The 13,857-nt window shown below is 43.6% G+C and overlaps 1 protein-coding gene across 11 annotated transcripts in view; it reads left to right on the top strand.

The window, feature by feature from the left end:
- Positions 1–13,857, top strand: part of nid2a (nidogen 2a (osteonidogen)) — a 43,565-nt gene that overhangs the window by 25,710 nt on the left and 3,998 nt on the right. For 2 of the 11 annotated variants that reach the window (XM_077239090.1, XM_077239089.1), the window contains 11 exons: positions 206–433; positions 1,374–1,601; positions 2,502–2,729; positions 3,397–3,624; positions 3,952–4,179; positions 5,904–6,131; positions 6,460–6,687; positions 10,844–11,074; positions 11,321–11,490; positions 11,576–11,705; positions 11,791–11,962. In XM_077239090.1, coding sequence (XP_077095205.1) covers positions 206–433; positions 1,374–1,601; positions 2,502–2,729; positions 3,397–3,624; positions 3,952–4,179; positions 5,904–6,131; positions 6,460–6,687; positions 10,844–11,074; positions 11,321–11,490; positions 11,576–11,705; positions 11,791–11,962 — 2,299 coding nt within the window. The remainder of the gene's footprint in view (positions 1–205; positions 434–1,373; positions 1,602–2,501; positions 2,730–3,396; positions 3,625–3,951; positions 4,180–5,903; positions 6,132–6,459; positions 6,688–10,843; positions 11,075–11,320; positions 11,491–11,575; positions 11,706–11,790; positions 11,963–13,857) is intronic. The other 9 variants (XM_077239095.1, XM_077239094.1, XM_077239091.1 and 6 more) reach the window with 9 other exon arrangements.

The following is a 13,857-nucleotide window of genomic DNA, read 5'->3' as shown; positions in this document are numbered from 1 at the left end:
AGAGTTTTGGGTTAATAGGCTTTCAGTGGAGGGACAGAAATCTCTCCGATTTTATAATATTTTTTTATTTTTGTTCCAAAGTTGAACGAAAGTCTTATGAGTTTTGGAACAAACGGAGGGTGACTTATTGATGACAGAATTTTCATTTTTTGGAGAACTAACCCTCCAAGTAAATTCTATAATCTCTGGTACGTTTACCTTGAAGGTCGTCCCAAGACCCACTGTGAGCAGCACAGAGACAGTCTTCAGAGTGGAAATGGTGGTGTTCCTCTGGTGGGAGGCTTCATTCCTCAGTGTGATGAGGAGGGTCAGTACAGGTCTCAGCAGTGCCACGGGTCCACAGGTCACTGCTGGTGTGTGGACAGTAGGGGGCAGGAGAGAGCGGGAACCCGAACTCCACCTGGAACCCCGAGAATGAACTGTGACGAGCCTGGTAAGCATGTCTACCTGAACTTGAAGTTTTTTGGAGAAATTTGTCATAGTCCTCTCTCAATTGGTTACATGTCCTATTTTAAATACCATTTCTAATGTTTTTTACTAATTAATTGTCTTGGGATCTGTTATAGAGAGGTAGCAAATGCTTTTTTGTTTTTTGGGATCAGTTTTAAAGTTCTTTAAGAAGTCACTTCTGCTCAAGAAAGCTGTATTTATTTTATCAAAAATACAGTAAAAACTGTAATATTGTTAAATATTATTACAATTTAAAATAACTGTTTTATGTAATTTAATTTTGTAATGCAAAGCTGAATATTCAGCATCATTACTCCAGTCTTCAGTGTCACATGATCCTTCAGAAATCATTCTAATATGCTGATTTGATTCTTTTCTGAATAGAAAGTTTAAAAGACTAGTATTTATTTTAAACATAACATAACATTGTAAAACTATGTATAAGCCTTTACTGTTACTTTTGATCAATTTTATGCATCTTTGCTGAATACAAGTATTACATTCTTTCGAAAAAATCTTACTGATTTGAATCTTTTGAATGATAGTGAATATCCTTGGTACAAACTCCAGATTCTACTCTTCTGAAGGCAGTCTGAGAAAACAGGCCGTGACCCTTAGAGTTTCAGGAGGATAGGATAAAAAATGTGAAGAGATACAACTTTTTCTGTTGTAGAAACATATTGCATTCCTCTCTGATAAATATAGGATTTTAGGGAAGATCAAGGGCTGTCAAAACCACCTGTGTTTACATGGACAGTACTAACATCTGCAATATTTCTATCAAAACAGATAATTCTTTAACTTTATTGGAGTTTAGAATTAGTTCTTAAACTTGCACAAAACCTTTCATTTCTTATAAACAAAGTGTTGTGCAAAGGAGTGTAATGGGGAAATAACAATCCCCTGTGTATCTTTGTGTCCAGGTCGTCCTAAGACCAACTGTGAGCAGCACAGAGACAGTCTTCAGAGTGGAAACAGTGGTGTTTCTCTGGTGGGAGGCTTCATCCCTCAGTGTGATGAGGAGGGTCAGTACAGGTCTCAGCAGTGCCACGGGTCCACAGGTCACTGCTGGTGTGTGGACAGTAGGGGGCAGGAGAGAGCGGGAACCCGAACTCCACCTGGAACCCCGACAATAAACTGTGACGAGCCTGGTAAGAGTGCTGTCCAGAGCCACCTCATCCTAACAAGCCCTAAGTTTCCAGTGTCAAGCAATTTTTCAGGCTTGAATAAAACCAAAAACATTGCATTAAAGGTGCAGTATGTAACGTTTTCACTCTACTAAAGCATAAAAATACCATAATATGTTTGCAGATATTTAGGAAACATGCTGAGTTCACATACTCGTTTCTCTGAAAAAAATACTTCCACAGCCAGTTATTTTACTTTGAAATGTGCGTTCCTTGTTGGAATGTCTATTTTTGTTTTGGTCTGTGTGATCTCGCCCACTGCTAGTTCACCCAATAGTATTTCGACACCCTGGGATGCCAGTTGGCAGGAATCACAGCGTATTGCAGTCAGCAAACAAACTGGGTCAGAGATTGCAGATTCTACCCAACCCTAAAAAGCCTCGGTATCCATCTAAAAATCTCTATGAACGAGAGCATATTAAAATGCGAATAAATCAACTCATCAACTTACAGAGTGTAAGTCCAATTGGCATTCATTGTCAATTGTGCTCGTTCCTGTTGCGTGTCCTTAAACTGGCAATCGGCGTGAGTGTCGAGTCTGAGGAGGAGGGGGAAACAACAATCTCCGATATTTTGAATTTGGACTAATTCTGGCCTCTTCAGACCACTAGCTGTCATCCTTACAGACTGCACCTTTAAGGTTTAAGCAATAAAATCACAAAATTGAATATATAGTTATGGAGTGGGATTATGGTCTTATGGGATTATACTGTGGATGGGGCTGCTTCTCTTAGCAATTACATTTACAAGTTGGTACTTAGTAAATATAGAAACTAATAAAATCCCATAGACTTACATCACAAGTGGACCCCTTGCCATATCTAGAGAGCAGAAAAACAATCCCTTGTGTATCTGTGTATCCAGGTCGTCCCAAGACCCACTGTGAGCAGCACAGAGACAGTATTCAGAGTGAAAGCGGTGGTGTTCCTCTGGTGGGAGCCTTCATCCCTCAGTGTGATGAGGAGGGTCAGTACAGGTCTCAGCAGTGCCACGGGTCCACAGGTCGCTGCTGGTGTGTTGACAGTAGGGGGCAGGAGAGAGCAGGAACCCGAACTCCACCTGGAACCCCGACAATAAACTGTGACGAGCCTGGTAAGAGTGCTGTACGCGGCTACCTCATCCTAACAAGTCCTGAGTTTCCAATGTCAAGTAATTTTTCAGGCTTGAATAAAACCAAATATTGTTTTAAGCAATAAAATCACAGCCAATTGAATATACAGCTATGGAGTGGGATTTTGGTCTAATGGGATTATACTGTGGATGGGGCTGCTTCTCTAAGCAATCAATCTTACAAGTTGGTACTTGGTGAATGACATAAAAGCTAATCAAATCTCAGACTTTCATTACAGTCTTAAGGCCTTAAGTCTTGTATAGTCTTAAGGCCCGGGTATACTTCATTTTCTACGTTCTGCTCCGTCTCGCACACAGTCTGGAGCATAAGTCTTTAAAGTATACTCCTTTGGCCACGAGCACAGAAAGAAACGTTCAGCGTGTGTGCACTATCTAGTGTTTTTCAAACACATAAGTCACTCACATATTTTCGCTGTTGTATGCACACTGTCCACACGGTCACAAAAATTGGGTTGCACGTGGAGTGTGCGCAGACATCCGCGGACCCTCCTGATGAAGAAAGTTATGTCACACGGACTGTGCCAGGACCGTCGCGGAACATGGACGGGCGAAGTTAACTGTACTTTGGGCTTTAGCAATATCTAGAGAGAAGAATTAACAATCCCATGTGTATCTCATGTGTGTCCAGGTCGTCCCAAGACCCACTGTGAGCAGAACAGAGACAGCCTTCAGAGTGGAAACAGTGGTGTTCCTCTAGTGGGAGGCTTCATCCCTCAGTGTGATGAGGAGGGTCAGTACAGGTCTCAGCAGTGCCACGGGTCCACAGGTCACTGCTGGTGTGTGGACAGTAGGGGGCAGGAGAGAGCGGGAACCCGAACTCCACCTGGAACCCCGACAATAAACTGTGATGAGCCTGGTAAGAGTGCTGTCCACAGCCACCTCATCCTAACAAGTCCTAAGTTTCTAGTGTCAAGCAATTTTTTAGGCTTGAATAAAACCAAATCAGTGCATTAAGGATTATGGAATTAAATCACAGCCAATTGAATATACAGCTATGGAGTGGGATTTTGGTCCATGGGATTTAACTGTGGATGGGGCTGCTTCTCTAAGCAATCAATCTTACAAGTTGGTACCTGGAGAATATAAAAGCTAATAAAATCCCATAGACTTACATCACAGGTGGGCCCTTTGCCATATCTAGAGAGCAGAATAACAATCCCTTGTGTATCTCATGTGCGTCCAGGTCGTCCTAAGACCCACTGTGAGCAGCACAGAGAGAGTCTTCAGAGTGAAAGCGGTGGTGTTCCTCTGGTGGGAGGCTTCCTACCTCAGTGTGATGAGGAGGGTCAGTACAGGTCTCAGCAGTGCCACGGGTCCACAGGTCACTGCTGGTGTGTGGACAGTAGGGGGCAGGAGAGAGCAGGAACCCGAACTCCACCTGGAACCCCGAGAATGAACTGTGACGAGGCTGGTAAGAGTGCTGTACACAACACCTCATCCTAACAAGTCCTAAGTTTCCAGTGTCAAGCTATTTTTCAGGCTTCAACAAAACCAAAATATTGTATTAAAGGGGTCATATGATGCGATTTCTTGTTTTCCTTTTTCTTTAGTGTGTTATGTAGCTGTTTGTGTATGTACAGTATAAGATCTGCAGAGTTACAAAGCTCAAAGTCTCAAACCTAAAGAGATATTCTTTATAAAAGTTAAGGCTCAGCCACGCATTCCTAAAACGCATAATTTAAACACGCCCCCACAAATCTACATCAGTGTGTGGGGACAGAGTTTCATAAGACCGCACAAATGTATACGCAAAGAAAGAAGCTGTAACTTTTATTCTCGCTGTATTATTGTTGCCGCCCGGCGCCGCCATGTCGTGGAGACGCTGTGTTTTTCATTGCAAAAGCCAAATTACTTTGTTTGGCCTTCCAAAAGAGGACCCAATTAGAAAACAGTGGTTAAGCTTAATTTACAACACTGTTCCAGTACAGTACAACCAAAATATTTTACTTTGTGCTGCGCATTTTTCCGAGGACTGTTTACAGAACCTGGGTGAGTACATGCACTGGCTGTACACAAAAAATTATTCTAGAAAGTGGGGCAATTCCATCTTTGCAAGTACATTCTGGCGCTTCTGACTCACAGACACAACCTGTAAGCATGTTTTCATATTTTAAGACTTTGCTACTGACTATTCAAACGTGAGTTTTGAGCAGTATAGAATAGCGCTTGTTTGTCGTTTTTACCATCACAAATGCAGACATAGTTTTATGTTAACATAGTGTTCTCCCCTCCGTAGTGCTGCGCAACGCGTAAAAAGACAGTTTAAGTCATTATAATCTGTAATTATGTCCACAATGAAATAAAACTTTACCAATCTGATACGTTCTGGTCCAGTCGCGCTGGCAAAGTTGATCGATCAGCTTGGTCATCTGCATTTTCCGGATCAGATTCGAATTGATAAGGAAGTGCTGACATTATCACCTGTCATCATTGCTTTGGGAGCTGATGTTCCAAATATGGTAAGTGGCGTGACATTTCCGTCACACGCTTAAGGTATTTCGGGCGTGGCATAGAGGAGCACCAATAATGTATGGTATCTGTAAAATAATGACTTTGGGATTATAAAATCACAGCCAATTGAATATACAGCTATGGAGTGGGATTTTGGTCTAATGGAATTATACTGTGGATGGGGCTGCTTCTCTGAGCAATTAATCTTACAAGTTGGTACTTGGTGAATGATATAAAAGCTAATAAAATCTCATAGATTTTCATTACAGGGTATATTTAATTTTCCGTGTTCCGCTCTGTCTCGCACACAGTCGAGAGAGCGAGGCTTTAAAGTATACTCCTTTAGCCGCAGGCGCAGAAGAGAGCGAGGCTTTAAAGTATACTCCTTTAGCCGCAGGCGCAGAAAGACACGTTCAGCATGTGTGCACTATCTAGTGGTTTTCAAACACATAAGTCACTCACATATGCGCTTTTGAATCCGCACTGTCTGCGTGGTCACAAAAATTGGGTTGCACGTGGAGTGTACACAGACATCCGCGGACCCTCCTGATCATGAAAGTTATGTCACGCGGACTGTGCGAAGACCGTCGCGGAACATGGACTGGCGAAGTTAACTGTACTTTGGGCTTTAGTCATATCTAGAGAGAAGAATAACAATCCCTTGTGTATCTCTTTTGCGTCCAGGTCGTCCCAAGACCCACTGTGAGCAGAACAGAGACAGCCTTCAGAGTGGAAACGTTGGTGTTCCTCTGGTGGGAGGCTTCATCCCTCAGTGTGATGAGGAGGGTCAGTACAGGTCTCAGCAGTGCCATGGATCCACAGGTCACTGCTGGTGTGTGGACAGTAGGGGGCAGGAGAGAGCAGGAACCCGAACTCCACCTGGAACCCCGACAATAAACTGTGACAAGCCTGGTAAGAGTGTTGTACGTGGCCACCTCATCCTAACAAGTCCTACGTTTCTAGTGTCAAGCAATTTTTCAGGCTTGAATTAAACCAAAACATTGCATTAAGGATTATGGAATAAAATCGCAGCCAATTGAATATACAGTTATGGAGTGGGATTTTGGTCCAATGGGATTATACATTGGATGGGGCTGCTTCTCTAATCAATAAAACTTACAAGTTGGTACCTGGAGAATATAAAAGCTAATAAAATCCCATAGACTTACATCACATATGGGACCTTTGCCATATCTAGAGAGCAGAATAACAATCCCTTGTGTATCTCATGTGCGTCCAGGTCGTCCCAAGACCCACTGTGAGCAGCACAGAGACAGTCTTCAGAGTGGAAATGGTGGTGTTCCTCTGGTGGGAGGCTTCATCCCTCAGTGTGATGGGGAGGGTCAGTACAGGTCACAGCAGTGCCACGGGTCCACAGGTCACTGCTGGTGTGTGGACAGTAGGGGACAGGAGAGAGCGGGAACCCGAACTCCACCTGGAACCTTGAGAAGAAACTGTGACGAACCTGGTAAGAGTGCTCTATGAGGCCACCTAATCCAAACAAGTCCTAAGTTTCCAGTGTCGAGCAATTTTTCAGGCTCTAAGCAATCAAACCTACGAGTTGGTACTTGGTGAATGATATGATAGCTAACCAAATCCCATAGAATCGGATTACAGATGGGGCCTTAGCCATATCAGCAGTTGCATTAAAAACACTCGCACAGCAGCATTAACTAGTTTTCTGAAATTTAATGGCAAGATAATGTATCACAAAGTATAGTTATATAAATGTACATACATTTTTTTTAAAAAATGTAATAGAGCACCTTAACAACTGCATAGCAAGGCCCTGGCAACCATCCCCCTTAAACTAGCATCATGGTGCCAACTTTTGCATAGACTTTTGTTAGAATTGTAATATTGCTTGCGAATTATGGGCTTTCTATTTTGCTAAGTAGTTTCTTATCATGTGTAAGCAATCACTCTAATCTGTAGCGGAGCTCACTGAGTCCAGTCTGTGTTCATCGAGATTGCAGAGTGTTCATCGAGATTGCAGAGCAGAAGGAAAATATGTGCATTTTCGTCCATGTCAACACTGAAATAGGACCTGCAGTCCAAATTCAAAATATCGGACATTGTTGTTTCCTCCGGCCCCTCCTCCTCAGACTCGACGGTCACGCGGGTTGCCAGTTTGAGGACACGCAACAGGAACGGGAAAAATTGACAATGAAAGCCAATACAATAAAGACAATAAAATTTATATATATATATATATATATATATATATATATATATATATATATATATATACGTGCCCAATGTTACAGAGGTAGAGCAGGAGGAAAGGAAGGAGGAGAAAGAAAGGGATGCTGATGAACCCCAAGATGTGACCCCAGTACCACCCCCAAGTGACCCAAGAACGGAGTCGAGCCAAAGGGCCAGGAACCTGAAGAACCCACTGCGAAGGAACAAGATAAAGTGGCCAAAGGCCAACGAGGTTAAGGAGTGGAGAAAACTGGATGAACATCTGAGCGGGCTGCTGCAAAAAGCTCTGTGCGGGTCAGTGGTAGCCAAGCTAAATCTGTTCGGGAATATCCTGTATGAAGAATGCTATGACAGAAATGGCGAGGAGACCATCAGAGAAGCCGTAATAAGATCAAAGGGCAGGAGGGAGAAATAGATCGATGACCGGGTGGCAAGCAGAAGGCAGCTCTGCAAGCGTTGGAGGAAGGCAGAGGAGTCTGAGAAGGAGGGCCTGAAAGCTCTCTGGGATGAGATCAGAAGATGCCTTGCTAACCTCCGGGGGCAGAATGCATCAGAAGACAGAGAAAAAGGAAGGAGAAGGAAAGATCAAGTTTCTTCAGGACTCCATTCCGGCATGCACGCGGGCTCTTTGAGGAGAAGACAAGTGGAACCCTGGATATCTCCAAAGAAGAACTGCAGGAGCACATCCTGGACTAAGCAGACCATACCATCTGAGTGGCAGAGGGCAGTGGCAGTCTCTATTCCCAAACAACATAACGCTAAGAACTTGAAGCAGTTCAGGAGAATAGCTCTATTGAATGTGGAGGGGAAAATCTTCTTATCTGTGATGGCGAGAAGAATGACCACCTACCTCACCGAACAACTACATCAATACCAGCTGCCCGAAAGCCGGGATTCCAGGTTTCCCTGGCTGTGTAGAGCATGCTTCCATGATTTGGGAACAGATCCAGACCACTTAGAGGGAGATGAAAGATCTGCACGTCATATGGCTAGACCTAGCCAATGCCTATGGGTCAGTGCCACACCTGCTAATAGCCTACGCTTTGGAATTCTTCTACATCCCAGGCAACATCAGAACCATGATCATGAACTACTTCCAGTACATGCACATGTGCTTTGCTCTGAAGAAAGTCACCACTGGCTGGCAACAACTGGAAGTAGGCATCGCAATGGGATGTTCCATTTCCCCCATCCTCTTTGTTGCAGCGTTTGAGGTCATCCTGATCGGGGCAAGGCAGGTGGTGGGTGGGGTCCGGCTGCCTGCAGGCCAGAGGCTCCCACCCCTGAGGAGCTATATAGACGACATCACCTGCCTGCTACAAACCGCCCCATGCACATCCAGGCTACATAAGAGGCTGGATGAGTTGATCACTTGGGCCAGTATGAGGTTCAAGCCGCAGAAGTCAAGGAGCCTCTCATTGCGAAAGGGGGAGAGAAATGACAGTCACCTTCACCATCAGCGGGGAAGACATCCTATGCATAGTGGATCAGCCCATCCAAAGCCTGGGAAGACTTTATACATCTGGTCTCTCAGACAAGGATATGGAGAAAATCATCCTTCGGCAGCTGTCAGAAGGCCAGTCCAAGATCGACGCAAGCCAGCTACCTGGAAAGTACAAGGTGTGGTGTTATCACTTCACCCTGTACCCAAGGGTGATGTGGCCTCTGAAGCTGTGCAAAGTCACTTCGTCAGCCGTAAGCCGGGTGGAGGCAAAAGCCAACTCCTTCATCCTTAAATGGCTCGGCCTGCCACAGTGCTTCTCAGCTGCTGGTCTGTATGGATGGAACTCACTCCAGCTACCCCTGAAATCCATCACCCTGGGCTACAGGCAGGAGAAGGCAAGGCTGGTGATGGAATTAAGGGACTCCTCCGACAGGGCAGTGGCTGATGCAAATGCCAGAGTTGAGACTGGAAGGAAATGCAGGGCTAAGGAGAAGGTGCAGAAGGTGATGGGAAGACTGCAACATCAACAAGTCGTGGGCATGGTCCAGACAGGGTGTACAGGCCTCGGATGGAGTGAGCCACCCATCCTATGGTCCAAGGCAAGCAGGAAGGAGAGTAAGGACCTTGTTGTTGCAGAGGTCACCAGGGTTGAGCAGGAGGAGCTCAGAGTGAGGTCTGTGGCACAGGGGCAGCAGGACCATCAATGCCTCTCTCCAGCATGTTCTGTCGGGCTGCAAAACAGCACTGACACAGGGTCGGCTCAGATGGCGGCATGACCAAGTGCTCAGGAAGCTGGTAGAGGTGCTGGAAAAAAGTCGGCAGGAGGCAAACAACCAGAGTCAATCAGAGAGCCGATGCTGGATCCGCTTCCTCAGGCAGGGGGAACCCACTATGCATACCAGCAAGAGACCACCCACCAAGATGTTAACACCAGGGGCGGTGTGGAAGATGGAAGTAGACCTGGGAAGGCAGCTCCAGTTCCCACAGGAGATATGCAGCACAACTTTAAGACCAGACGTGGTGCTGTGGTCTGCAGCTGTGAAGTCAGCGATACTGGTCGAGCTGACAGTGCCATGGGAGGAGGGACTGGAAGTTGCCTATGAGAGAAAGAAGGCAAATTATGCAGACCTGGTCGCGGAGTGCAGAGAAAGTGGATGGACAGTGAGGCTGTACCCAGTGGAGGTGGGAGCCAGAGGCTTTGTGGGCAGATAAACATCACGCCTGCTTAAGGACCTGGGACTGCGGGGAGCCACATTGAGTAGATCCACCAAAGAGCTCTCTGAGGAAGGTGAGAAAGCACGCCTCTGGCTCTGGCTGAAACGACGAGACAAGGCTTGGGGAGTAACATCTAATTAGGTTTTGCTGCAGGAGGTGTCAGGGAGACGTCCCTGTTCACTGCCCCGCCACCAGGAGATGTTCTGGGTTAAGGGGCGAAACGTCAATGAGCAGTGGTCCCTAGCTGAAGACCCTGCAGCAAAACCTTGCGGTATGCGGTCAGGTTTAGCCCTGACTCAGGGAAGAGGACGCCCCTGCCATGTACAGTCCACCGCAGGCACTGTTGGAGGTGTGAAAGGCCTAAGGCCCAGAAGAAAGACCACCTTGCTTTAATGAATGTATATAAATGTACAATGTACATGTATATAAATGTAAAACATATTTTAATTATTATATTTTAATTATTTAAATATATTTTTATTATTAATAATAATAGAATGAACAATAACAACAATAATAAATAAAATTAATTATCATAAAATCCGTTCAGTAGTTTAAAATTTTTAAATATCTGTTAAACATTTTATGTTTTATTTTCTTGATCATGCTGGATAAATCATTTGCTATTTTCATTGTTCACTTGATAAATCTTTGTTGTGTGTTGGTTGAAATTTATAGATATGTGAATGTGGTGATTGAAATATATCCCCATTTTGTGCAGCATCAGTAATATGTTTGTGGGTTCCCCTCTGATTCCCAGTGATAGTGCCTCCAACCCAGCGTCCAGAGACTGTCTGTGAGCGCTGGAGAGCCAGTCTGATGCAGCAATATGGAGGCCAGCCAAATTCCCAGCACTATCTACCTCAGTGTGACTCTTCCGGCGAGTTCAACCCGGTTCAGTGCTATGGAGACAGCAGCTACTGCTGGTGTGTGGACCGAAACGGACGGGAAGTACCAGGAACCCGCTCACAAAACGCTGTGAAACCTGCCTGTGAGTGGCGCTCGCTGTGAAAGAACCATTTTTCTACAAAAGACTAATTAAGTGTCTCCATGCTTGAACGTGCTTGAAGAGTTATGATGCATCTGTAGTGGTTGAATATATATATATATTATTATTATGAATAATCTGTTTTATTTCATTTCTATTTTTCTTATCACCACATGTTCATATTCATAACAAGAGGCAGCAAAATTATATTTTTTTCAAAGCTAAAACAATTAATCTTCTACCGTCTAGGTATACCTACTGTGGCCCCTCCCACCATGCGCCCTCTGCCACGCCCAGATATGACCCCGCCTCCAGCAGGCACACTCTTGCTCTATGCCCAGGGTCAACAGATTGGAGTTTTGCCTCTCAACGGCACACAGATGGACAAGCAGAGATCTTCAGTGCTGCTTGCTCTACATGTGAGACTTGCACAATATTGATTGAAATACTGAAGTCTGTGGCTTTGAGAAAAGTATACTAATTCAGTCCTGTTTACACTTTCAGGGCTCTATAGTGGTTGGCATTGATTACGACTGCAGAGAAAGGAAAGTTTACTGGACAGATCTGGCAGGACGGACAATCAATCGAGCCAGTCTGGAGCCAGGATCAGAATCTGAGATTATCATCAATACAGGTATGTTTATTTTGCTTGAAAAAATCTATGATTTATGTAATGTAATGTAATATAATATTTGTTTATATTATATTATCTTTTCCAGCTCTGATGAGTCCAGAAGGTCTTGCTGTAGATGTGGCCCGTAGGAGACTGTTTTGGGTGGACAGCACACCAGACAAGATTGAAACAGCAAACCTTGATGGAAGTGACAGACGTGTTCTGTTTGAGAAAGACTTAGTAAATCCCAGAGCCATCATTGTGGACTCCCCTACTGGGTATGTGCTAACTTGCTTAAAGATGATCTTAAAGATATCTAAAACCAATACCAGAAGAAAACTAATGTCTCTCATTTAATTATATATAAATGTGTGTGTGTGTGTGTGTGTGTGTGTGTGTGTGTGTGTGTGTGTGTGTGTGCGTGTGTGTGTGTGTGTGTGTGTGTGTGTGTGTGTGCAACTATCTTTGTGAGGACCAGTTTGAGTTTTAGACCATTGGAGTGAGGACAAAGAGAGTAAAGTGAGGACATTTTGGCTGGTCCTCACTTTCTAAGACCCCTTTAAAGGCCTGTTTTAGGGTCAAGACTTGGTTTTAGGGATAAGGTTATAATTAGGTTAAGGGTAGGTTTAGGGTAAGGGTTCGGGTTAAGCACTTAGTTGTAATGAGTAAGGTTAGGGTAAGTGGCTAGAGATTGCATTGTGTCAATGAATGTCCTCATAAAGATAGATGCACAAGTGTGTGTGTGTGTGTGTGTGTGTGTGTGTGTGTGTGTGTGTGTGTGTGTGTGTGTCTGTGTGTGTGTGTGTGTGTGTGTGTGTGTGTGTGTGTGTGTGTGTGTGTGTGTGTGTATATATACACAGTACTGGGTCAAAAGTTTGGAAACATTACTATTTTTTATGTTTTTGAAAAAAGTCTTATGCTCACAAGGGTGCATTTATTTGATCAAAAATACAGTAAAAAACAGTAATATTGTGAAATAATATTACATTTTAAAATAATGGTAATATGCTAAATATTTTTATTTATAACCTGTGACATTTTGTCAGGATTCTTTGATGAATAAAAAGTTTTAAAAGAACTGCATTTATTTAAAATAGAAATCTTTTGTAACAATACATACAATACCCTTCAAAAGTTTGGGATCAGTGATTTTTTTCTTTCTTTTTTTGAAATAAATCAATACTTTTATAAATCAAGGATGTGTTAAATTGATTTTAAAGAATGATAGTAAAGATTTATAGTGTTAGAAAAGATTTCTAACTTAAATGCTGTTCTTTTCCACTTTTTTGTCTTGAGCATGCTGGATCACTCCGACTGCATCATTAACAGGGGCATCTCTGCTTAATTAATCCAATAATTGGCTGATTTAATGAACCCTCATTTCCCCTCCATCTCCAACTTCCCATGTTTCCTTTACAAGAATGCTCCAAAACCAAAAATCTGTAATCTACTATTGTGAAAGTGAGATTGAGGCGAAGCGAGAGAACAGCACAAGAAGCAAGAGAGGGAAGAGGTCAGGACGTGTATGGGAGGCAGAGAAAATAATAGGGCAAGGCTACAAATTGGCCCAGATGTTAGTGTCTGGCCTGGCTCTCGGGTCTCAGGGGAGGCAGGCAACGTGTGGGCCAGCCACTCCACAAACAGCCATATGCAACATCTGGAACAACTGAACTAGTGTGGAGGACAGGAGATATAACACAAGCCTCATGGGCCATGAGAATAGCTGTTAATGTGTTTTTGTGTTTGTTGGTGCTGCGATTCATGCTACGTGCTAGTTAGTTTTTGCCGTCAAGCATAATGTCTGCATGCTTGAGGTGATGGTTCCGATCAACATGCTATCTAGGTTGAAGTCTGATGCATCAGTTGAGAATTTTACAAAACAAATATTTAATTATACAAGCAGTGTGCAAAGCTGTGTTTTTCGTTGCTCCTCTTATAAATATCCCTTAAATATGTTTTACTATATTTTACCTCAAATACTGTGAAATTGTGATTTGATGCTTAGAAATCGTCTGGGAGGGACATAAGTAACATAATTTATGGTTATAAATCTTTTTTTGCTCAGCGGGTGATTCAGCATTAAAAATAGTGCAGGCTAGTTTTTATTTGCCATCTTTTGAGGGACTGAGTTTCATTGGCCTTGATTTAAAACATCTTGTTTAAATCAATGCTA

The sequence above is a fragment of the Siphateles boraxobius genome, unplaced genomic scaffold, assembly GCF_051911475.1.
Source record: "Siphateles boraxobius isolate OS27281-9 unplaced genomic scaffold, OSU_SipBor_1 22, whole genome shotgun sequence".
NCBI classification, from domain to species: domain Eukaryota; kingdom Metazoa; phylum Chordata; class Actinopteri; order Cypriniformes; family Leuciscidae; genus Siphateles; species Siphateles boraxobius.
This window is presented reverse-complemented; position numbering and strand designations above follow the sequence as displayed.